The 27,437-nt window shown below is 38.8% G+C and overlaps 1 protein-coding gene across 1 annotated transcript; it reads left to right on the forward strand.

The window, feature by feature from the left end:
- gys2 (glycogen synthase 2) lies at positions 1-27,437 on the forward strand. The gene is given in 17 exon segments (XM_062443374.1): positions 1-235; positions 238-259; positions 4,272-4,453; positions 6,573-6,764; positions 7,635-7,820; positions 13,302-13,446; positions 13,629-13,746; positions 13,866-13,986; positions 14,147-14,253; positions 15,932-15,991; positions 16,120-16,198; positions 21,665-21,778; positions 23,411-23,537; positions 24,206-24,301; positions 24,408-24,571; positions 24,816-24,896; positions 27,053-27,437. Coding segments are annotated over 17 exon segments (2,115 nt in total). The 5' UTR covers positions 1-130; the 3' UTR covers positions 27,269-27,437.

Genomic DNA, 27,437 nt, shown 5'->3' on the forward strand with positions numbered 1-27,437 from the left:
ATCTTGTCCCGCTGCGTCCTGGTGTCCGGTCTCCACTGAGCCCAGGACCTCCACCTGCAGGTTCCGTTTGAAGGATTTCTCATCAGACTCTCGGCGGTGTGCGTTGGACCTCCAGACGTTGAGAAGCGAGATGCCTCTGACACGTTCCTTGTCTATGACATCACTGAGCGGGGTGCTGCCGGCGTGGGAGGACGATGAGCTGCCTGTGGAGGACCTGCTGCTGTTCGAGGTGGCCTGGGCTGGGAGGTCACCAATAAAGGTCAGATCACAACTGTAACCATGACAATGTATGATACTTATTACACACAGAGACTAATAATTCCAAGTGTTTGAATAATTCTTATTCAAATATAAGAAATATAATAATAATAATTGAATCTAGCAATACTTGGCTGTATTTGTTCATATTTTGAGTCAAACTGTGACTGTTTGCCCCTCAAAGAGCAAATATTGAAATCCAGTGAGAGTGTGCTCCCTGTGAAGAGTTAAACATTAATCTGCAGATAAGTGGATGTTGTTATAGACCAGAAGCTTTCAAAGTCTGACAGTGTGAGCCTTCTCTCACACAGACACATCTCAACCTTCCTTAGTTTACTAGTTTACTTTTGCTCCATTGGTGGATGCCTTCAGGATCACGATTATATTATTTGATCCTACAGACACTCAACAATAGATCCAGGATAGTCTGATATCGCTGTTTGAAACAACTTAAGACATCAAATACATAAATAAGTCTGTCTGAAGGCATGTATTAAGTTCTGACTCTGGGAAAGTAAGAAAACAGTAAACAACTGTGTAATAATCTTATTTTTTCCCCCCAGTTCCATTCACTGAGCCTCCCCTCAAACTGTTTGGAGCCCCTCCCACTTTAAAAGCCTCTTACAGCCTGTTTTAGCCCACTGTGACTCAGACTGAGGCTGCATATCTGTCTATAATAGACTTCAATTCAACAACACACACAGAAAAAGCAAGTGTGTGTCATCTGTTGTGTTTGCATCACATGGCAGTGACTGTAGAATGAAGCTTAATGAAATCAATCATGAGCACAGTGAGAGCATCCACTGTACCTGTAACATGCAGTCTTATTGGACTTAACGACAACAACCATGACTGTAGGCTACATAGATGGTGGAATATAGAGAAATGTAAATTATGGTTGCTTCCCAGTAGCCTACTGGTTCATATACACACCATGTAACCTAAAAGAGGGCGTTATAGCATGTCATGCCCCTCCTTACCCCTGTTTCCTGTCTCTCTGCACATTTAGCTTTTGTGGTCATCATTTCCTCCACTGCAGATGAAGGATTTTTGCACTTTTATGCTTAATTATTCAGATTCTTCACCAGCAATGTGTTAGTTTCTCCTGCAATTCTTTGTCTATTCATACTTTGACTGTGGCTCTCAGCTTCAAGCTCATTGGTTCCTGCTGAAGACAAGTCTTAGGCCACCAGGAAATATGTACAAAAAATGTAACATTAATTATTAAATAAAATTAAATAGCATTATTAATTGAGGCTCAATTAAAGCTCATTTAATAATACATGATAAACTGACTGAGAAATAATTATATATGGTCATTATAGCATTGCTACAACAACAAATCTAAAGGTGGCCTACTTTTGCACATCTTTGGTTCAAAAATATATAGTTCCATTAAAAAACAACAGTAACTTCCTAAAACAGCTGCTCACTGTAGTTTTTAATAAACATCACTCAAACAGGAGAAGATATTGCATTTGTTTAGGACTATTTTTTTGGCGGATTAATCCACATATGTGGTTCTAGACATTTAAAGACATACATCTTTAAAAAAAAAAGTTAAAAAGGATATATAGTTCCATTAAAAAAAGTAACTTCCTGAAACAGCTGGTCACTGTAGTTTTTAATAAACATTACTCAAACAGGAGAAAATAGTGCATTTGTTGGGGACTATTTTCTGTGGTGGATTAATCCACATTTGGTGCTCTAGTGAATATTTCTGGCAGCAGGACAGTGTGTGTGGGATCTCTGAGTCACAGAGGAATGAGATATATTTATCAGGTTGTGATACAGCCACAGTACTTGTTAGTAGATCAATCCTTTGCTGATACACAACATTTGCTGACATAAGGAAAGTCAGTATGCTATACCACAATATAAAAGAATATCCCTTATTGTGCTAGGTTATTTCCCGCCTCTGGTTTTCTGATCAGGTATTCTACATAATGTCTAAAAATCTTAACTAAAACTACAATGTGGACACTATTAACCTCACCTTTGGTCATGAATACATATGAGAATTTTGCACTTTGAAAAAACATATCTAGTTGTTCAGCACGGAACTCCTTTTGTTGACCAAGGGTTCAGGTTAGAGGTTATACAGTGCGACAAACTGTGTAACTTTGACCTGTTAAGATACCATTTGGTTGCTCTACCTTTGAGCAGTCAGCATCCTCTATGAAAGCCACAACTCAGTGGAATGATCTACCTGATGTTCCATCTGTTAAAAGCTTCTCATCAACCACTGACCTCTACATTGTATCTCATCGTCTTTCATAAAATAATCTTAAATAATCTTGCTTTTAATTTGACGAGCGTTTGAGTCATTTTTCAGTTGTGAGTGTATGTGATGTGTTATTGTGTGTAGCTTTGTATTGTGTATTATGTGTCCTGGAAGGGACCGCAGATGAAAATGAGCTATAAGCTAACTTTGCTACAGTACATCCAATGGTGAAATGTATGTTTAACACTGTACACGCTTCCAATACATACATCATTAAATCAATTGAGTGTTTTCCATGAAGCCTCTCAAAATGTAACATTACTACCCAGGAATGATAAAAGGCCATTTCAACCTTTATTATACGTGTAAACATGCAGGTAATGAACAATGTGTCAGTACAATTAGACAGGAAGCAGATAGTTGGATCACTTGATGTTGTCATACAGTTCAGAGGTTATCAGACATTCTGCTGTTTTCTCTTCTGTAACTGACGCTCTCTGATGCTCTTTAGACGTCATTTTGGGCTCAGTGATTGTTGATGTTTGTTCATATCAGTGTTTGTCTTGTTGGTCCAAAGTGAGGGGAAAACATTTCCACGTGTTTTCATGTTATAATAACAGATCCTGTCTGCGTGACAAAGTGCACAGAACAGTCCAGTATGAACCTCATCAACCTTTAATATGTATGAACTTACTTCATTATAGTGTTTCTGGGTGTCTGAGTGAGTTGGAGGATTAATTAAATGTGCATCACCATTTCACATGTGAAGATTTAATTAAATGAAAAATGAAAAGAGGCTCAACTATAAGGGATAATCAAGATTCAGTATTGAAGAGAACGTTTTATATTCCATTTCATGTGTCAGTTTCCTCGTAAATTTTCAATTTTTCTTCTAAATGTTCTTCTATATTTTCTTGTGTAATAATCCCTCATACACTAGCTGTGTTAAGCTGCTCTCAGTTTGATTTCAGACTTTTTTTCCCCCCTCAACTTTTTAACCCTCACATATTGTTCAGGGTCAAATTTGACCTATTTTTATATTTGAGAGCTGTAAAAACATCCTAAATACTTTTTACTTTCAACTTCTGAAATACGTTTGAGTGCAGCTGATACATATTTTTGTGGTGTTTTTAAATTGTCACTGATTATAAGTCCTGACTCTTAAGGGTCATGTGACTTTTGACCTTTGTTAGTATGTTGAGATAAAAAAGCAGCGTTGCTTCCTCTCACTGGCTCCCAGTCAAGTGTCCTGATTGCAAACCTCTTTTATAATATTATAGTATATAATATAATATATAATATAATATAAGTCAGGGGGGGGGGGGGGGAGGATCATGTAGATAGAGAGATGATGTATCTGAATTTTCATTTTGTCTTTTTGCATTTTGGTTCTTCATTTGTTTTTTTTTATCTTAGGAGTGTAAATCTACTCAATTAAAGCAAACTGTTGAGAATATGTTTATGTGTGTGTATAATTTCTTTTTCTATGTGTGTATGCATCTAATTCAGCACTTGTAATGAAAAGTCAATGTGATATTTATATGGATATAGTGTCACTACTGCCATTCATATAATTATTAGGAACATGTATACATGAATTATCCAATTCACAAATGATTCATTATGTGTGATCACAGTTCAACTGCATACACAAAGGTGCTCACACCTTCATCTTTATGTGAGGAAGAGCATCAGTGTTTGGAATGTTGATAATGACACAGCAGATTGTTCCCCAGCAAGCTGCCAAAAATATCTGGATGATTTTCCAGAGCTGTTTGTGTATGTGCAGTTGGAGGAATCTACACAGTGATCCAGACCAAGGCCAAGATCACAGTGGATGAATGGGGGGAGAACTACTACATGATGGGACCGTACTTCGAACACAACTTCAAGACCCAGGTGGAGGCCTGCGAGCCACCCAACCCGGCCATCAAGAAGGCCATGGATGCTCTCATCAACAACGGCTGCCAGGTGGGAAGAAAGGGAGAGAGGGGGTCTGTGTCTGTAAGGGTGTACGTAGGTGAATTCAGTTCCTTATTAAGGGTTAAGTGCAGGATTTTGGTGTTTTATTCTGGTTATTATACTATAATAATTCAATCAAAATGAGTGACATTTAAAACACATGCTTAAGTAATTCATTTCAGGTCCATGCATCTGATCAGCTTGTTTAAAAACCTGGAACTCTGATCACATACATGGCTCTGAAGTGCATTTTTCTATGTGTCCAGATTCCAGTTCATTTTTTGCCACATAAATTCATGTTAGTGTAAAGTGTTAAATGATCACATAAACTCTGAGCAGCAGTTATTCATACATTCAGTCATCATGATGATTGTGCCCGTAGGGTTACCACGAAATGTTTCATATTTTTATGTTATTTTAACAACTGCTGTCAAGTATAATTGAAGTCAGAAGCGGGTCATGATGATTGTAGTGTTGGTGGTTTGATCCCTGACTCCTGCTGTTGAAGTGCAACACACTAAGCTCCAAATTGCTCCCAGTGTGTATGTATGATGTCAAATGTGATAAAAGCATGAATGAATAATGTAATTCCAATTCACTTTTGAAAAACTCTCTACACAGTATATGTTTAAATCTGAACTATTCACTACTACAACTAGTAGAACTTACTGGCAGTAATGATAGTCTACCGCTAATACCACCATCATTACTGCCAGTAAGTTTAGTCATAATACTGAATTAGCAGAGTTGAAACCTTCCATCATCTTAAACACACAGACGCTCTCTATTTAACTAATTATGTGACTTATACCACTTGGCTGCATCATTGATGATATATTTTATAACTTAAACATTATTTGGAATATATTATGTTTGTCGTTAATTTAGATCACATTGTTTTTCAATTTTACATTATATCTTTTTTTTTAATGTATTGTAAAACATATTCCCAAGAGGGTGACTACTCTGTATTTGTATATATATATATATATATACTGTATATGTAATATATTATAATGTTACATATTATTATTATTAGTACATTATTTATTTCTATATAAATAGCAGTAAAAGTAACCTTCATTTTACCATCATTTTTACTGTGCTGAATGTTTATCTGGGACTGATGCAGTTTATCCACCTAGCTTTGGCCACTAGATGGCAATCATACGCCACAGACCCAAATAATTCAGGAGACTTGAATGATCAATATTGCCACAATGCTGAAGGTCATACCATTTAATTCATGTGCTTTGGACAGCTGATCAGATCTGGCCTAATGAAGGATTGTTACTCAAGATTATTTTAAGGTAAAACTTTGAGCTACTTACTTCTATATTCCAAGCCTGCACACTTCAAGGTAACCTAAACTACCAAGAGTGCTTGACTGCATGAAGATCACCTAATTAACTTTATTGACTTTTTTGGGTTTAAATGTTCACATTATGGGTTCGATAAAACTACATATGTGTAAAAGAAGCAAACTTTGCATATTGTTGTACAATGTGAGTAAAATAGCTTCGTAGGGGGACATTTAAGTAGAATGTCAGATGAGAAACTCACAGTCAAGTCAGGCTCAATTAATATATCTTCTGACTTTATAAATAGACAAAAATCCAAAAAGAATGTCTGAACAAAGGCTTGGCACTGCCTCTGATTTTTATTGTAAGAGTTTGACTTAGTTCTTCTTCTAGTCCTTCTTAAAGCTGTATGTTTTGGCCACTTGAGGGCAGCAGAAAACCAAGAATTGAAAAAAGAAAAAAAGTTGTTATTGGCTAAAACAATGAGCTAAAAGAGGCAAAAAATAAAGCTAGGTAGATCTAAGAGGAACTGAGTTGGTGTTAATTCTTTGTGGATTCATCAATGCAAGTGATACTTCTCACATTGCACATAGTGATTTGATCATTTGCTGATGTTAAAAATATTAATTATTGCTGCTTTAAGTAAAGACACTGATGACTTTTTTTTTCCAACAGTGGCTAGAAAAGTTAATTCTGTTCATCAGGAACTGTGTCTGTCAAAGTACCTGCTGTCTTTTTAATGTCAGTGTGTTTTATTGTGTATAACAAGGGAAATAGGTTTTTAAATTGATGTCATGAGGCCTGTCATCATTGAATCTTCACTGTAGGTTCATTTTGGCCGCTGGCTGATTGAGGGCAGTCCATATGTGATCCTGTTTGACATCGGCTCTGCGGCCTGGAACCTGGACCGCTGGAAGGGGGACCTGTGGCACACCTGCAACATCGGCCTGCCGTACAACGACCGAGAGGCCAACGACTCACTCATCCTGGGCTCCCTGATCGCCTGGTTCTTCAAAGAGGTTAGATGATGATCAGCACACTACTCATCAGTCCTCAATGCACTTTGCTTTTTTATCATGGGAGGGCAGTGTATTTAAAGTGAGCAGCAGTATTTTCTAGCTATATAGCCCTACTGGACAATACAGCTTGATCTTGTAACTGGTTTACTAGCTGTCAAAAACCTAGCTCAAACCAGCTTTAACCTGAGCTGATCAACAGTTACACCAGCTGAACAAGCTGACTTAGCAGGTAAATCCAGCAAAACCAGTGAATGACCAGCTACGGTTTAAAGCTGGCTCTAGCTGGATTTTACAGCAGGGAGAATTATTTTCTCTTGCACGTTTTTTTAACCTTTATTTATTCACATTATGTACCCCTAACATCAAGTTACTTACGCTTTCGAAGAGAAGAAAAGTAACCATCAAGTCAAGTTGGAGCCCTTTAGCAGTTCATAGGGCTCTCCGTTTTGGGAAAAGCCACACCAATGTTGACTCTGGTCTTTATCAGAGGCCCTTTTAGCTAAAGAATATTCTTCAGTGGAGGAAATTCTGAAAGATTGCTTTTAGCTGAACACTTCAAACTGCACTCTGCCATCTTGCTTTTACAATACTGTGTGAGAGGTCACTCTCTAAGACTGTCTTGATATCAGTTCAGGTCCAACAATTTTACAAGGAGGGACTCACATAGACTAACCAGCATGCACGGTCTGCCTGGCTACTAAAACAAAGACCAGAGAAGTTATATTGATGTTCAAATGTTAAATATGTAAGCCTTGTCTCTTGCTGACATTTGTGACCATCAAACAGTGAATTCATCAGCTTTAACTTCTACTTACAGTTACAATCATCTAAAGTAAATGTCACAAATCTTCATTTTGTTTGTTTTTCCAGTTAACAGATCAGCTTGGAGACAAGCCAAATGTCATTAGTCATTTTCATGAGTGGCAGGCGGGTCCAGGGCTTATTCTGTGTCGCTCCCGCAACATTCCCATGGCAACGGTCTTCACTACACACGCCACCCTGCTGGGAAGATACCTCTGCGCCGGAAATGTCGACTTCTACAACAACCTGGACAAGGTGAGAGGTCAGGAGTGTTGGTCATGCGTGTGTGTAGATGATTGCACTAAAACTAGACTATAACAAGTATAGATGTAACATAGACACTTTATTACTTTATAACCACAAAATACAAAATAACTGACGTACACACAAAATATGGGCCTGAAGTACTGCAGCACACTGGTTGAATTCTGTGCATAATACATGAAGGCTGTCACATGTGGTTTTCTATGGGTCACTGTACTTGATATGTACTTAATGCTGATAGAATACATTTACAACTAATAGAAAGAAGGTGGAAGTGGGTTCTGTAGGGGTCCATCATCTCACTGTTGCCCCCTATGGTTGAAAAACTACTGAAAGTGATAGTTAACATGCCTCATTTGACATGTGTCAACTGATGCTCCTATGGTGTACTGCAGGCATCACATTTGAAATGACAACAGCACAGAACCAACATAGTTTTGTCCTGTTGTTCTTTGTATTTAATGTTACTGCTGCATTAGACATGCAGAAGAGGAAAATGATGAAACTAAGAGCATCTCTCTCCAGAGTGGTTATTTATTTGTATTTTATAACATAACTGCTGTGAAACTATCAGAACATACTTTACTACTGCTCTCTCTCCTCGCTAAACCACCACCATGCTGTCTCTCTCTCTCTCTCTCTCTCTCTCTCTCTCTCTCTCTCTCTCTCTCTCTCTCTCTCTCTCTCTCTCTCTCTCTCTCTCTCTCTCAATCACAGTATCTCTTTTTTTGGCTACAAAAACCCCCAGCTTTGGTCTCTGGGTCCTCATTTGACGCTCCAAAATAATCAAAACAAGTTCAGAGTAGGGACGTCAAGACAGTTTGACGTGCCACATAACGCTTTTGGTGCAATATCAGCCATTTAAAACAATAAGTGTACTTCAAAACACTTGTGTCAGATGCTGTCAGGGGGTTTAGGCCTTTAGAATTTGGCCATGAGTTTCTGAAAGGACACTTTTAAGTCTGGAGATTTAATGCAGCTGAAAAATCTTTTCCCTTGCTGCTGCACTATTGCAACAAAAGCTGACTCTGATGAGGCTGAGGGTCCACTTATTGAACACTCCCCTAAGCCTTGCTTTTCTTTCATCCATAAAATCTCCTTGATGGTGCAAGAAATTCAAAATCACAGACAAGACAAACATTTAAGTACGAGGAATTATCAACTTAGACTCAGTCCCTCTTGTTTGAGAAAAAAGACTTTGAGTATGGTGGGAGCAGCGCAGGCCCAGGGGCCCCTAATCCAGACCCTCTGTTATATGACTGTTGGGACATTAAGGCTTCTATAAATTGTGTAAACCAATTCAAATATATTTGATGCAGCTTTTAACATTGTTTTTAGATGTTTGTACCCAGTAGACTATTTGATATCTTTTAAAGTGGACTTTCATAAGACCGTTTGAGGAGCTTCAAACTGACTAGTTTGTTCAAAATGTTTTCTGATAATTTCTAAAAGCAAAAGTGTTTGTTCAGGACATGTTCTGAATGGCCACGCTCAAAGGGCTTGATTGACATGTTGCTACTATGGCGACAACATGATTAAGTAACATATGGATATAAATCTGTGAGAAAATGACCCTACTTCTCCCTTCATTTATTACCACAGCAAACACTTTCCTAATGAGTTTATTAGTCTTCTTCAATTAAGCATCAAATTCTTTTTATAAACTATGGTCCCATAGATTAGTAAAATAGCTGATAAAGCAGGGTGTGCTTTAGGGCTTGGCTACCTTGTGATTGACAAGTTGCTAACATGGTGACAACGTTGATTACGTAATGTAACCATGGCGTAACTGCATATTCAGTATAGTATAGGTGTGTAGCCGTAGCTATATCACAGTGTGATTTAACAGTTAATTGTAACATTTTGGTCAACTGAAAAAGTCTTGTTCTGCATTTGGTTTTACTAAAAGACCCTCTAAGGACTCGCATTTTCAGTTTGTTTTTTGCTAGCGACAATAAGCTCCACCCTCTTGTCCAAATATTGTCACTTCAGGATCCAAATATCCAAGATGGTGACGGTCAAAATGCAAACCACATGACAAATCCACTTTACACACAACACACAACACAACTCTCTGAGGTTGTAACTGTGACTGTATGCTACAAGACCCCTCCCTTCTTCGATTTAATGTGACATGTGATTGTCTGAAAGCCTCTTTGAAGACTTTCAAAATGCATTTGTGTAAAAATCAATAGTTTATATGTAAAGGAGTGGTGGCATTTTATGCAATTTAATGCTTCCATTCACATGATGGGTATTGAATGAAGTACTCAGTTGGTATCAGTATCACTTTATGGGTACTTGGATTGGTCCACAGATGACCAACTTGTTCAAAACAGTCCAATGTATGTCAATTTGTGTCATGATGGCAACATTGATGATTTTTTTAAAGCCTATGGTGGCGACCAAGCCACCAGCAGATGTGCCAGGATTTAGAAGCCAACTGGCTATATTTGGAACCGCACACTAATGTATTACCTACTACATACTCGATCAGTATGCACTGCATTCTGCCTACTAAATCAACGATTAAGCATGCCAATACCTGCAAGACTGATTTACATTATTGTATCAATCATAACATCCAGCCTCTCCCAGCCAGTGGTCCCTTCACATCTCTGAAAACATTGCAGCAAGTTTCCACAGGTGTTATTTGGATAGAATGACCACATATTGGTAATCTAAATAGTCACCATCTCACTTGAGAAAGATATTCAGACAGTAAAGTGTACACCCCCATGCATGCTCTCTCACAGAAGCCTGGAATGCACGTTCCAGCCTTTTGACGTCAGAAATGGACTGCTCACATGATCTGACTACCATGTCACATATGAAAGCCTGTGGCATTTTCAACATCTTTACAGGTTTCTATGAGGTCAAAGTATTAAAGTCACCAAAAAACATGGTTGCAGCACTACACACACACACACACACACACGTACACAATCATTTAAATTCATTTTCAGATTCTAAGGTACAGGCCTTTTACAGCCACTTAGAGCATCATTAGTGATGTTGGGTTGCGCGTGGAAGGGTCAGTGTGATGTTTGTAATTGGCTCTCTTCTGCTCACATCCTAAAGGTCAGCATGGAGCTAAAGGCCACTCACTGGCTAAAATGGATAATTGACAGACAAGGTGTTTATAACTCTCAGCCTGAACAGGAAGTCTGGAACTACTTAATCTATTCTATTGATGGAATCGTGTCAATATGCATTTTCAGTTTTGTTGACTGTGACACGCTGTACAGCCAGGACTGTGGCCAGTCCTTGAAAAAGTTAATTACTAATTACTAATGACTGATAATTAATGATGATGATTCACAAACCATCAGCAGTAATATTTCAGTAATTTTTGGCCTTTAACTAAATATGACTGAGCAACTGAAGAGCCAGAAAGTGGTATACCAAAAATATAACAAATGGAACTTCCTCCTTTGATTAAACTGGAACATTTTAAACCAAATCAGGATGAAACAAACAAATGCAGACAAATCAATTAATTATACTTTCTAAACAAAACATGGACTGAACTGGGCCCTTAGGAGGTTGAGAAGAGAATTTGTCATGCAACAAGTAAGCACATCAATGAATACACTCATTATTACACAGCGTTCAGTTAGAATCAATTGTTCACTCAGGTATAAAGCAGGCCGGGGTGACTCGAACTAGACCAGGAAACATGGACACAAAACAGCTTCTATTCATACAGCAAAAAGCTTCAGAGCAAATCACTGCACATGAAGAATCCAATTTAGGAACTACATCATATCTTTCATAAAGGAAGAACAGGCTCAGGTGATCTGACAGATGGGTTTTATAGAGTCTGCCTGCATGGGTCCTAGTGCTAGAATCTCTGGTTTACTCTGTTACCTTCCTAATCCAACATCTCCATGTATGTTTCTCACCACAGCTATCTCCAAATAGACTTTAATACATGCAGTAACATGTTGGTTTTTTCACATGACTTAACATACGTACATTGAGACAGGCATTATATTAAACAGAGGATAGGGGATGAAAGCAAGATGGGGATTGATATGATTTAGAAGTTTGTGTTCTATATGAGTGTGTGGATTGATAGAAGAGGATATACCTTTTTTGTGTGTGTATATGTGTTTGTGTGTGTGTGTGAGACTGGCGTTCATTTCTTTTTACAGAAAGAAAAGCACGTTAGTTAAACACAAATATAAAGAAAGAGTAATAGGTGTTGTCATGACATGAGTGTTTAAAGAGGTCTGGCAGAAAGGAGGAGCGGTTGCAGAGGTGGTTAAGTTTGTGGGAGTGGTACCTGGCAATGTTGAGTCATTATTTCTTTTATTTATTGAGAGCGTGGCTGAGTTCTCCCTCATGTGGTCATTCCCAGACCCTTAGAAAGATTGTGACCAGTTAGAGGTGGCACAGCCCCCTGACCCTCAGCTCATCACTCTTTTATTCTTTTTTTTAGATGTATTAGGTACAAACTAATGAAGGATCCACAAAGCAGATTTCAGGCAAATAAGAGTTCAAGGGTTTAAACAGAAACAGGTCGGTACACAGATAATCAGTCCAAAAGGCAAAGGTATCCGAATCAGTGGGCAAAAAGGTAGGTCGACACACACTAGAAACAAAACAAGAACGCTGGAATTCTCACATGAATGTAAAGAAGATCTGGCACAGAAAGAGGGGAAGACACAGACTAAATACACTAGGAGAGGGAAGACCTATAGTGGCAGGACAGACCATGACAAGATTCCCTCCTGACATATTTTAAGAGATTAAAAAATACTCTGTCATCATTTATGTCTGATATAAAAAAGTCCAATTACCATGTTAGAAATTCTTAAAATGACATCTGCTCCATATGTAAAGTTTAACTGTTGGACACAAGATATCTCGTACTTCAATGTAAAGTACCATTCTCAGTATTTGGGAACTGGAGGATTCAAGTTTCCACATCACACTGGTGTAAGTTGAATATTGGACCATGATTGGCTCCAAACTAGTTGTGATGTCAGGAGGTAGAGCAGCCATCCATTCCACATGTTGATGTTTTCTTGGGCAAGATACTTAATTCCAAATTGCTCCCAAAGGCTTTGCCAACGGTGTATGAATGTGTGTGAAGGGTTAGTTTCCTTCCTGATGAGCAGGTGGAAGCTGCATGGTAGCTCATTCCATCAGTGTATGAATGGGTGTGAATGCACTTTAAGTGGTCAAAAAGACTAGAAAGTTCTATATAAGTACTGTCCATTTACCTTTTACCAAATTGTCCATATGGGTCCACGTCATAAACTGAGATTTAAGGTGAGCTGAGAGAAACTTTTAATAGATGAATATGATACTAAAGTTAAGGATAAACATTTTTTTGATCGGAAGGGACTTTACGTTTTTGTTTCGTTTATTCTCATAAAAAACAGAAATCAGTGGAATAATTGCTTTTTACGCCCTACTTACCTCTCCTCAATGTGTGTGTGTGTGTGTGTGTGTGTGTTGTAGTTCGACGTTGACAAGGAGGCGGGTGAGAGACAGATCTACCATCGCTACTGCCTGGAGAGGGCGGCGGTCCACTGTGCTCATGTGTTCACCACAGTGTCCCAAATCACTGCTGTGGAAGCCAAACACATGCTGCACAGGAAGCCAGGTGGAGAAGCTTTACACCTTCCTTCAATACTGTCTCCATACAGATGTAGCAAGGTTGACATCCCCATAGGATGAATCCAAAGTTTTGTAGAGCCTCTTATCTTTCCTCTAGCAGCACCACCAGAAACGTACCAATAATCTAACAGTCCAGCCATTAGACTTCTCCTTTTGGTGTGTGTACAGATGTGGTGACTCCAAACGGGCTCAATGTGAAGAAGTTCTCGGCCATGCATGAGTTCCAGAACCTGCACTCCACCAGCAAGACCCGCATCCAGGAGTTTGTCAGAGGACACTTCTACGGGTGGGTAGCCTTCACTGATCCATCCAATGTAGGGTAGAGATAATACACAGTGGGTTTTTTTCAGTTAGAAGCCTCATTCACATATTCTTCCGCTAAACTGGATTCTTATCTTCTGACAGTCATCTGGACTTCAACCTGGACAAAACCCTTTTCTTCTTCATTGCTGGACGCTACGAGTTCTCCAACAAGGGGGCTGATATTTTCCTTGAATCACTGTCCAGACTTAACTACCTACTGCGGGTGAGGTCCTTAGGCCCTCTGCATCCAACACTACTCCACTAAATGTGTTAAGACATGATTACAACATTGTAAAGAGAAAAGGAGTTGTGTATGTTTTTCAGCATGTATTTCAGCTTTTTCTCTTTATATTTATCTCTTTCCTTCCTCACCGTCTTCACAGGTCCACAGGAATGATGTGACAGTGGTGGTTTTCTTCATCATGCCGGCTAAAACCAACAACTTCAATGTGGAGTCGCTGAAGGGACAGGCAGTACGCAAACAGCTCTGGTATGTCCTGCTGTGGTTTACACGACAGTCCAATACTAAGAAAATACTGTACATGCAGCTTATACACACTTCATTTAATATAGTGTATATGTGAATCATTTGACTAACACTGGCACTGCACTATAACATCAAAATTGATGCAGATCAGCAGATGAGAGATATCTTTTTTATACTACACATTATTTCTCCTTGTCACAACCTGTTGCCTACACTACCCATAATGCAACTCCGTTGCTGACAGTTGGGTGGGAGATTTGGGGGTGCTAGTGTAGCCTGGAGCAACTGGCCTCCAGTAGAGATGAGGAGCTACAGAGGTCTGCTAACCTCACTTCTTTCTAACTGCAGCACACCTGCACATTGTTTTTACTTTTCAGACTTGTAGTCTTCAGGCTCAACCCACACTGACTCAAGTGACATCAATTGAGGCAGTTATTTCACACAGCTCCCCCTTCAGGCACAAACTACTTGTTCTGTACTGTTCTACTTTTCCACATATGCATCATCTTGTATCTGTGGAGCATGCCATATCAGTCCAACTGATCCTGAAGAAACATCACAATGTCCAGCAGGTCTGAATGGGCTTTCAGTCAAAACAACCACAAAGTCCTGAGGTGCCTGCACAAAGTCAACAGTCACCTAATGACAATAGCATCTATATGACTTAAAGACAGGTGTATCTCCCAGTGTCTCAAACCCAAATGCATATGTTGTTTTAAATGATCTTGTTAATTCAGAAAAACAGGAACAATTATTCAGAAAAATAGAAAAATGATGTTGTTAATTCGGAAAAAGCTTTTTTTATTTATTTTGTTCAAGTGCAATGTGCCTTTAGGGCCTTACTCAGGGAGTGTAGTCTTCCACCTTACCTACCCAAATTAATTCTAAAGATCTGGGGATAAAACAAGCAACTTTTCAGTCCCCCAGCTGTTTGTCAAAAACAAAAAAAACAAAAAAGTCTTCCACACTGTTTTACTCACCTCCACTCACAGGATAGTCTCGCCAACTCAAGAAAAGTAATGTCATCCTATTAGAAAGTCACATACATTTATATGCCTGCAGTCAGAGTGGTCAGTGAAAGCAGTCATAGCATGTGACAGTGGAAAATTAAGTATGTTTTCAAGTCAGAACTTTCTACAAGCATTTGAATACACCAAAAGTGAGACCAAAGAGTCTAAAAACAGATGGTATGCTGTAGAAAAAATGTTCAGCAGCAGTGTCACATTTATATTTGTTTTAATTCTTTAAACCAGAGTAGTACACACTTGTTAGGACATCTCCCAATTTTTGTGATGACCAATTTCAAACAAACAACATGCTTCCAAAAACCCTTCCACAACAACATCCTGCTTCAATATATTAGAATTTCCTCTTGAAAGAGAGACACTATGTCATTGACATGAACTTAAACTTTGAATCAACACTGAGAATTTATTCTTTCTCATTCTTAATCATTGTTGTGAGTTTGGGGTCATACTAGACAAATTCTGCACCTCACAATTTAGATCCAGTGCCAGTGTTCAGTGCCAACAGGAAGTAGCATGGCTCTCTAATAATCACAATCTTGACTTTAACCAAAGTATAGTTAGCATGTGCAGACATTACAGAGAGGAAGAGTTTAAAGAACTACCTTTAACATTGTGGTGAGGTAACATTTCTAAATCAGATGTATCATTCGCAGGGATACAGCTCACATTGTGAAGGAGAAGTTTGGAAAGAAGCTGTATGATGCTCTGTTAAAGTAAGTATATGGACGCTGTAGAGAAGCCACAGCTTTATTGATTCTGGTGAGAGATGATATTGATGTTAAAGTGCTGCGTACATAAACACTGGTTCTCTGTGATCATGAGTGTTGCTCTCTGTCTGCAGAGGACAGATCCCTGATATGAACACCATCCTGGAACGAGACGACTTCACCATTATGAAGAGAGCCATCTACGCCACTCAGGTACTGAAACCTTCTTCTTCCTCTGTTTATTTCTTCAGTCATCAGCTGATACTAAAATATTTTGTTCAGGCAATATTTTCCTGCCAAAGCTGCACACACAGTCCTGTTGAATCCTGTGTCCCAACATAACTGTATGAATTATCAATCTCCACCTTTTTAGTCCTTATAGAGCTTTCAGTGTCACATCCTGTACTGAACAATATATCCAAATATCAACAGCAATATTACACTGATATGATTACAGATGGATTTTAAGGTGTTGTGATATTTTGAAGTGACACACCCCCATTGAATGATGTAATAACAGGTGTTTCCAATGGCTGACATTACTGATAGTGGTGCTACTAACCTGAGAGCTACTATCTATCTATCTATCTATCTATCTATCTATCTATCTATCTATCTATCTATCTATCTATCTATCTATCTATCTATCTATCTATCTATCTATCTATCTATCTATCTATCTATCTATCTATCTATCTATCTATCTATCTATCTATCTATCTATGAGTTTCCAACTCATGGCTGAATATTTAGCTGATTGTTGTCCCCATTAGTTACTTAGACACTAAAAGATAGGAATACAGGGTCCAGGATGAAAATGCCCATGTTTCCCTTTAAGGGTTTTTATGGGTTAGGGTTAGGGTGAGGGTTAGGGTGAGGGTTAGGGTGAGGGTGAGGGTGAGGGTTAGGGTGAGGGTTAGGGTTAGGGTTAGGGTGAGGGTGAGGGTGAGGGTTAGGGTGAGGGTGAGGGTTAGGGTGAGGGTGAGGGTGAGGGTGAGGGTGAGGGTTAGGGTGAGGGTGAGGGTTAGGGTTAGGGTTAGGCCACTGTGAAAATCAAATGTGTTTATCATTGTTCTGCGTAGCTTTACTCAAAGGCAGAGTGAGAATCTGACCTTAAAAGAGAGCGGAGGGGGACCAGTGGGAGGCAATATGGTCTAAATGGGGGGATAATGGTGAGGAAATCAGACAGGAAGTCATACCGTGACAGAAATAATTGTGTCATGAGGTAAAAAGCAGAGCTGGAAAACCCTGGCTCCTCTCTCACCTCCACTCAACTGACCCCCATGTGAAGTGGATGTGAATCACTCATCACCTCATCCACCTTATTTAACTCAACTTATGTGACAAATGCCCATGCCGTGAATGCGGTGTCCTACAAAGGCCAATCAAATACATTCAAGCTCATATTCCTGGTGGATTATCTGTAACATTACGGTGTATTTCTATACTAGTTTACCTTGAAATCTTTGAGATAGAGGAAGAAACGAGAAGGTTTTGGTTATATGTGCATATGTTTTGAGATATCAGCCTCCAACATAGGTAGATGCAACTTCCTTTGCCATAGTCAACACATTTAAAAATTGAAACAAGTTTCTACCAAAGTAATATTCATCTTCCATCAGGAATTCCTCGTTTTAGTTTTGTGTAACTTCATATATCGGAACAATTATAGATCAGGTTCTGTGTCTTTAAGGCTTCAAACTGCTTATACAGTAATGGTGTAAAAATAGCAGAGGGAGTGAAAAATAGAAAAAATGCTCTGGAAGATAAATTTCCACCAGCCCTTTCTCATATCCTCAGCTCTGTTTTTTATGAATGGATACGGCATTTTCTCCCGAAGCAATCGATGTGAGCGATGGCCTCTGCTGCTGATGAATTAGAGAGAGAAGCATAAGGGGGATTCCCCAAGCCAAAATGCATGAATGAGCGTCAGAGCTGTAACCCATCCCAGCGTGGGTTAATTACCTTCCTCTACTCCAGACCGCGGGTCAATAGAGCGGCTGTGTCGAGGTGATGTATGTTACAGCAGAGCGTTACAAGCTAAATTCCTATAAAAAGATCTTTCTCAGTTAAATGAATTTACGCTGATGTCAATATGTCTGTGGTCGGAAATGGAGTGTGAGTATTATTGACCCACAAGGGAGTGATGGAATGGATGCTCATCCTGATCAGTGATTGGAGGAAGTGCTTTTGTGATAATTTCTCTCTTTGTCACTTCTCATTTGGAACCCCCTCACCCCTATTTCCCCTCCTACCCACAATGTTCAATTATAGCATTGTTTCTTTCATAAAGTTTCATGATCGGTAGAGTAGGCTGCTACTCTGCAAAGTTGCTCCTCCTTCATTTGCTCTGATTCTGCCACACTTTGCAGGTTACAGTCAGTCATGTCACTTTTTTAAAGGGTCAGTGCACCCAAACTACAAAAAAAGTCTTACCTCTACTAGTCAAGGCTGCATTAGTGACCCCCAGGGGCCCTGGACACTTAAGCTCATGTCCCCCAAACAACTGTTTTATTTTATTCTGATTGGATAAAGCTGCTCTCATGTGGAAATAGAAAAAAGACATACCGGGTTTCTGACAGTGAACTATAATTATCAACATCAAGAGAATGGGTCAAACCTTGTGTCATATTTTTGTACAGCCTGGCAAAAAAAAAGCACCCATATTTTTTCCCTCCCATCATTAAGGGCCCCTTACTGCACAAGGGCCCCTGAGCACTTGTCCAGACTGACCATGTGATAGATAAGTTAAGATAAGATAAGATAAGATAAGATAAGATAAGATAAGATAAGATAAGATAAGATATTCCTTTATTAGTCCCACAATGGGAAAAGTTATAATATAAAAGCAGATAGTAAAAAAAAAAAAAGTCTTCAATAAAAATAATAAAGAACAATAAATAATAAGTAAGGACAAAAGCAATAAAAAACAACAGTAGTAAAAAAAAATATATATATAGTAAATAATAGTAACATTATGTACAATAGTGAATAAGTAATACTGGTGTTGATATATATATATATATACATATTGCACAGTTGAACTGAAAGGAGAAGTAGACCTAAAATACTGATATTACACAGTAGTGAAGATTAAAGTGCAGATCCAGCCATGCTTTTTGTATCTACCAAGGCAGATAGTTTTGGTAGGTTTTAAGATTTCTGCCTCCGACCCAATACAATGGAAGTGAATGAAGTTCTCAAAGCATTAAAAAGTAACATGCTAAAGAAGAGATGAATAAGTGGGGAAGAACTCAGCTCTGATGACCTGGCATGCTCAGACTGACTATGATAATGTGTTGAAATCAGTGAAGACTCTATGATCTTAAAAATCAATCATAACAGCCTTTTTTGTATGACATGCTCTCATAGCTCAATCATTATGAACTCAATTACAAACTTACAAACTTAAACTATCAAAAGTGGATATTATTTCTTTCATAGGAGACGTGATGAATGAATGATTTTTCAGTACAGTTGGTCCTGTTTGCAGAGGCAAAGGTTGGATAGCTACCTTTTAATTCTGATTTGCTCAGTTATATCTGACTCAGGTTGGGTTGAGGTGTGTCCTGTGCAATGTGCATACTAGTTTTTGGTTTTTGTGTCGATAAATATACTAAACATCAGCCTCAAGGTAAATGATTTTTGTCCTTTCTATGTGTTTTGTTTCACCGTAATTTCCCCTTTCTCATTTTAGCTGACCTATGCCTCAGTGTTTCTGCTAACTGCATGAACCTCCTCTGCTACTCACATTCTTGATTGTGAAACTAGAATACAGTCGACTGGGTTGCAACAGCAGAGTCACAGCTTTGCATAACAGCAGTTTAATATTAGTTTTTCTTCAGTTTTTCTTTCATATTTAATATCTATCCACATAGACAGCTGTAAAAAAACAAAAAAAAAAACAAATGTATTTTACTCTGAAATTTGATGACTTTTCCTAAAGTGGCCCAAAATGCACAACAATGAAAATATTTTAAATATTATACTTTTGTATAGGTGCTACACATTTTGTCCATTGAGGCTGTTCTGGGTCAAATTTGAGCCGTTAAATGAATAGTTAATAGTTTGAATAAGATAGTAGTTATGATGATTTCTTTTTATGATGTAGCAGTGAAGACTGATGGCTCTAATGGTTATACAATAAACCCCACACTTCCATAAAATTCTTGTCCAAAATTGACCAGAAACATACTGTGATGGTGTAGAATCTGAACAGTATGTGATGGGTTAAAAGGAAAATGGACATTTTGAAACTGTTGCTTACATTTAAGTTAGTTGTGTTGTGTTTATACACAGGTTAGAAGCACATAGTTGATTAAGAAGGAATATACTTCCAATAAGGGAATGTTCTTATATGTAACTTTACTTTCTGTCCATGTTGAATTTTATTATGCCTGTAGATGAATTTCACATTTCTTTAATTTCAGCTGACCTGCTGTGTATTGACTAAAATAAGCTGTGAGTAACAATGATAGTGAATCATGATTAATTCATTGTAAGTATACTTATTGAAGGCTGTCTCTTATTTGGTAATATTAGCGCTTCTTAAGTCAGGAACCTTCTTGTAAATGTACAGTCTCTCAGGGGAATGATGGAAAACTAGGAACCTGTAAAATAAAGTGTTACTGATTAGGTTTGGTGTTATTGGGAGTCAGTAGTCAGATATCATTATGTCTGTGCCAATCCCACTCTGAAAGGTTACCAGTTGCAGAACACTGACTCAAACTCTCATTATGCCCCCCCCCCCCCCCCCCCCCGTGCAGACGTGCAAGATAATACACAATGTCAATTTAATACATTTTCCATAATGAATATGTAATATGGGGCGTTTTGACACTAGTGTGCAAAATACACGGAGCACACACTTATTGCGATTCACCAAATCTGAGGATAATTTAGATTGCGTCTATATATAATACATTTGAAGGGCAGCTGTTAATCAGCTACAACACTTTGCACACAGATGACTGCTGCTATTGTGGTGAGGAGGAGACGGGGTGGGGGGGGGGGGGGGGGGGGGGGGGCACAATGAATGGATGATGAATACTCAGAGAGCTGTTTTTTTTTCCACTGTGTTAATATTCTTGGAAATGACAGAGGTGAAAATAATACAAACATATCACCTATCCAGCAATGTCATTTTGGAGCTCTTAGATGAATTAAGGTCTGATTTGGTGCCAGTCACAAGAAGGAGTCACGCTATACCTGCCACAAAACTGCCAACTCTGGTTGGGTAGGTACATCATGTGCAACTAAAGACAATGTAAATTACATTGGTATTATGTCTCCCTATTTCCCTGTTTTCGCCACGCCTGCTTTAAGTTAGGATTTTCTTTTACACTGGTCCAGTGCTCAGCTATTATTTTGCAAAAATGTTGCCACATTCATTTTTTAATTGGTAAATTATATCTTTTCAGGGAAAAAGTGTTTGTTTGACTTATTTTGCACCTATCTTGTTCTGCAATCAGCTCTACGGTGTCAAACCCAGGTATTCCAGTCACCTACCTAATGCAGAAAGTGAGCTGTACCCGTTGTTCAATGTCCCCCAACGTTTTATTAAACATCATTTTTTCTTTTGTTGTCTTCCTTATGTCTTGCTATCTTTTTTAAACTTCACCTGTCAGGTAAATCAGGCCTTTACTGTTTGAAACAGTTAATGTACTCTTCTCACTGCAGAGACACAGCCTCCCTCCAGTGACCACTCACAACATGCTGGACGATTTAAAAGATCCCATCCTGAGCAACGTCAGACGCATCGGCCTCTTCAACTCCAGGGACGACCGTGTGAAGGTACACCACACATCCTGTATGCTTCCTTTTCTGCTGTGGAAATCAAACCTCTGGCTGGGGTTGTGTTTCAGCCTTTTGGTAGATTTAACTGTTCATTGTGAGACAGTAGGCACTAAAATCTCCAATGTTTTATTGTTATTTGCTTTTACTAAAATATTCATGAATCTAAACTGACTGCTGCACAGTTAGTTTAACTTCACAATATATGGATATAATGGAAACAAAGAAAGTTGAGCCATAAAAATAGTGTTCCTATTCAGAATAAATGATAGATTTTTGTACCATTCAGCCGTTTTCCTCAGAGCATCTTCTGAGGAACATGAATGTACTGCACAAGTCTGTGAGGGTGGTGATAGAGGAAAGTCACCATATTCAGTTTTCATAGAAATCCAGATGCCCTGAGTGCCCTGGTATTAAAAGGGGAACACCACAGATCTTACACATCATAGTGTGTTTTCCAGATGTCGGGGAAACCACTGCATTATGGAAAACAGTAGTATAATGCCTCAAGTGATGTCATTTGATTCAGAGTCTGTTGCGGCTGAAGTCTAACAATGTTATAGAAGTGTAATGCTGAATCAGTGGAGTGTTGTTTTAAAGGACCGGTGTGTAAGATTTTAGGGTGTTCTATTGGCAGAAATGGAATATAGAATTCCAGTATATTTAATTAGTGTATTATCAACTGAAAATCAGAAATGTTGAGTTTCCATGAGCTTAGAGTGAGCCTTTATATCTAAAGAGGGAGCTGGTCCTCTTCCACAGAGCCTGCCATGCTCCACCACCACGTTTCTACAGTAGCCCAGAGCGGACAAACCAAACACTGACTCTAGAGAGGAACTTTATTGTTTTTCTTGAGTTTCGTGGTCACCATAGGTTCTCCTACATGCTTGGAAGACGGGAGTATTCAGTTGGTTCAGTCTGCAACCTTGCTGCTAGTTGCCACTAAATCCTACACTCTAAATCCTACACACTGGTCCTTTAAGGCACCAACCATGAACTGTAATGTCTCCAGTTAGTATCCAGCAACGGACCTTTGTTGCTTGATATGCCCCATTTCTGTCTCTCCTCATGTCTCTGGTGCTATCTGACCTATCTGGCATAACATATCCAATATACTGTGTACTAAATTTGTCTTCAGCAAAATGTCTCAAATCTACCAGTTTTATCATTGTATTATTTTCTATTGATATATTTTGACCTTAGAAATAGGAATGGCTGAAAAAGGTCAAGGGGTCACCAAAACGTTCAAGTCCATGCACACCCCACATTCCTCCCACACAGGAGTTCTCCCTTGTGTTACCTTATTAGTCCCTCCCAGAGCAGTTTAGGAGGGTGCAGATTTAACCCCTCTGCTGGTTTTGTTGTATCAATTATGCAGGAACACACTGTAAAAAGTACTTTGGTAAAGTTGCAGCGTCCACATGGCTGCAGGTTCAGTTAGAGATTAGTTAGAGTATTTATTTGTTTATCACCTGTGAACTTTTAATATCCATAGCAAATGTTAGGTCAGAAGATCGTCATTGTTATTTATTTTACAGTTAATGAATGGAAAATATTTCATCTCCAGAATATGATGCGATGTGTCTACTCAGGATCTCTCTGTGAATGTCTCCCTGTTTGTCCTCCTCACAGCTTATCTTCCATCCTGAGTTCCTGTCTTCCACCAGTCCTCTGCTGCCAATGGACTATGAGGACTTTGTCCGTGGCTGTAACCTTGGAGTGTTCCCTTCCTACTATGAACCCTGGGGATACACACCTGGTAGCCTGTCACATAGACAACTACATTCTCTTTATCTGTACCTTACCATCAGCTCTACCATCGTATACACCGATCAGCCATATTGCCTAATATTGTGTAGACTCCCTCCATGCCATCAAAACACCTCTGACTCATCATAGACTCCAAAAGATACACACACCCCTTCATGGTAATATTGCTGCCATGAAGGGGGGCAATTGGTCTACAACAATAATTTGGTGGTTCATGTCAAAGTAACACCCACATGAATGCCCGGACCCAAGGTTTGTCACAGGGTCATCAGTTGTCCTTCCTTGGACTACATTTGGTAGGTAGTGACCACTGCGTACCAGAAACGCCCCAACGCCAACTGCTGTGTTGGAGATGCTCTGACAGTCATCCTGCCATCACTATTTGGCCTTTGTCAAAGTCCCACATTTGCTCAGATCCTTTCACTCTCCCTTTAACATGTTTCCTGCTTTCAACTCATCAATCAGGTGCCAATGTGATGAGATAATTAATGTTATTCACTTCGTCCGTCAGTAGTTTTAATGTTCTGGCTGATCGGTGTAGATGCCTAAAGGGTTGCGGACCTTGGGTTTCCAGAAGGTGTATTTCTATCACCTGATAACCTGAAATGATTATATGTGTGTTGATCTATGAACAGTCCGTATGTTCTACTTCTGCAGGTGAATGTACTGTCATGGGCATTCCTAGTGTTACCACCAATCTGTCGGGTTTCGGTTGCTTCATGGAGGAGCACATCTCAGACCCTGCTGCATATGGTGTGGATATAGACACACACACACACACACACACACACACACAGATGTATTACACATTGCTACCTCATCCTCCATTTACCCTTCACCATGTCTCTCTCATATTCAGGTATCTACATCGTGGACCGGCGGTTCCGTTCACCAGAGGAGTCGTGTAACCAGCTGACACAGTTCATGTTCAATTTCTGCCAGCAGTCTCTGCGCCAGCGCATCATCCAGCGTAACAGAACCGAGAGGCTGTCTGACCTGCTGGACTGGAGATACCTGGGACGGGTCTGTATCTGCTGCACCGAATCACTGGCTGATAGGAAGGATGAAGGAAAAATTCAGTTTTAGGAGAAGATTTGACTCACAGGCTTCATTGTAGAGATTGTGAAAATGGGGATTTTGCTGGATGATGTCCAAAAAAAAACCAGCCAGTTACACAGTATGACAGGGAGAGAGAGCATCACAGGTTTGATATGTTGTGTTGTTGTTTTTTTAAAATGCTAATGATGGTGTATCTTGTTACCAACAGTTCTACATACATGCCCGTCACCTGGCACTCAGCAGAGCGTTCCCTGACAAGTTCAAAGTGGATCCCATGGCCCCTCCCCAGGTGAGGAAACAACACTATTAGGGAGTAAATGACAAAAAAAATGTTGCCTTTATTATTAGACAGTTAGTGACAGAGAAGCCAACATGAGAGAGAGATGGGTATATGGCATGTTCTACAGGACACTCCCCATGTCATTTTAATATTTTTGCATGACACTCGTGGCATAAATGCACCAATCTTATTTCATAGTTCATGAGAAATGATTGAAAATGTTCAAAATGATCAATGTTACAAACTAGATTACACAACTTCTGTATCTGCACCAAACAAATAATGACTTCATCTGTGGTCCATGGCCTTCATTCACAAAGTTTCACATTATTAAAAAATACTTTTAATGTTCACTGTACAATATCATTATTTCATGTGTACTACTAATATCAGTTCAACTTAGCAATATACATATATATTTTCACTTTAAATCAGTGTAATAACAATATCAACTCAGGCATATTATCACTCAACACCAATATTACTCTTGTACGTAATGTTACATTATTTTATTATATTTTTTACTACTATTGTTTTTTATTGCTTTTGTACTTACTTATATTATTGTTTATTGTTCTTATTCTTTTTATTGATGCTTTTTTTCTATTTTACTGTCCTCTTTGTTGCTGTGATAATGTAGATTTCCCAATCATGGGGCTAATAAAGGAATATCTTTTCTTATAATATGTTAAAATATGTAATAATATAAATATGTTTGTTTTTTAAAGGAAAAAAAGAAATATGTCGCTAACTAAAAAACAAATAGAACCAAAAACAGCTTCCATATAAAGGCATTAAGTTAATAAATGAAACAACAAATACTTACTATGATGAATGAGGGTAGGTAGGTAGGGTCACTTTATTGATCCCACTAGGGGGGAATTCAAAAAATTGACACAACAGTCTTTACCAGTGATTTAAAAAAAATAGAATAAAATAAAATACAACACGGTAGTACTCCATAAAGTTGGAATAATGTTGTTTTCAGACACATTCCTCTTTTTATTTTTTTATTTATACACATCAGTAATCACCTTTGACCAGGTGCAATGAGATTGATCAATACAATTTTGAGAAGATATACACTTTATCTATCAAGAATAAATCACACTGTCACAATCATTTCATGGAAAGAGGTCAAAAATATCTTATTCCAACTTCATGGGCGACCGTGTATATACAATAAAAACAATCTCCAAATACTATATACAATAAACAATAGATATACAATACATTAGTGGGAGTGGGAGGTACTGGGAGCTGTGGTGTTGCAGACAAATGAATGAAACAACTCATGAGTAAATGAAGGAAATGAAAACAGAACCAACACAGTGAATGTCACAGGGAGAATAGCTTATTAGACTACACATATGTGCTAATATCTGCCATCATAGAGTAACTGCTTGATTTATTTTTGTGTTGTATGTTTTCTGTATGTAATGTTCAGTTATTAAGCATGATTTCTCAGTAACACCTTGGTTCTCAGTGAAATATCAAACACATGAAACACAGCATACCATTTACACTTTCCTGGTCATGAGACTCCCCCTTATGATCTGACTGATGCACAGAGTGAACACTGTTCAATCTGACCCACATTTGTCAGGATTTAATTGACAGCCTAACATTTGGATGAATGACAAGACATCATTTAGGAGTGTGCTGATGCTGATTACTGCAGTGTTATATGAAACATTTGCTCTCCCTGCTCTGATTAAAGGACCGTTTAATACACAATTCTCTTATTTCATACGAAGTTGGACTCTATTTTAGATGTTTTATGTATTAAGGTAAGGTAAGGTAAGGTAAGGTAAACTTTATTGATCCCCCTAGGGGGAAATTCAAAATTTACACAACAGTAGGCTTCTAATGGTGAAGTGATTAAAAAAATGTACTTTTTAAAAAAAAAATAAAAAAAGGAAACTAAAGAACCTTAACTTGAACTAAAAAAGAAAAGAAGGAAGAACGAAAGAGAACAAGGAAAGAAAGAGGAGAAGAATAGACTTGAGTAAGGTAGAATTGGAAGGAACTGAAGAAGAGAAGAGATAAAAGCGATAAATGCAAAAGGGAAGAAAAGAAGGAGGGAGGAAAGGAAAGATGTGAGACAGGACAGGGAGGTTGTAAATCAAACTTTAATAATAACTAGGATTCCTTTGTGACCACAGACGGAGGGTTTCCGTTACCCCCGGCCGCACTCGGTGCCCCCCTCCCCCTCTGCCTCCATCCACTCCACCCCCCACCACAGCGATGAGGAGGAAGATGACGAGCCCTACGATGAAGACGAGGAGGCTGAGAGGGACCGGCTGAACATCAAGGCTCCCTTCGTCCTGGGAACCGTACCGGAGGGAAAGAAGAAGCAGCCGGGAGAGTCAGGAAACTGAAGCAGCATCCAGCTCCACTCTCACACCTTCATCACCTGTCATACTACACCTTCATCACCTGTCATAATCACACTTCTGCTCTGCCACACATTCAACTCCTCATCACCTCAACTCATACTTGCTTTACAGTTTATGGATTTGTGACAGAATAAAGTGTTTTAAACATGGA

The sequence above is a fragment of the Scomber scombrus genome, chromosome 22 (genome assembly GCF_963691925.1).
Source record: "Scomber scombrus chromosome 22, fScoSco1.1, whole genome shotgun sequence".
Lineage (NCBI taxonomy): Eukaryota > Metazoa > Chordata > Actinopteri > Scombriformes > Scombridae > Scomber > Scomber scombrus.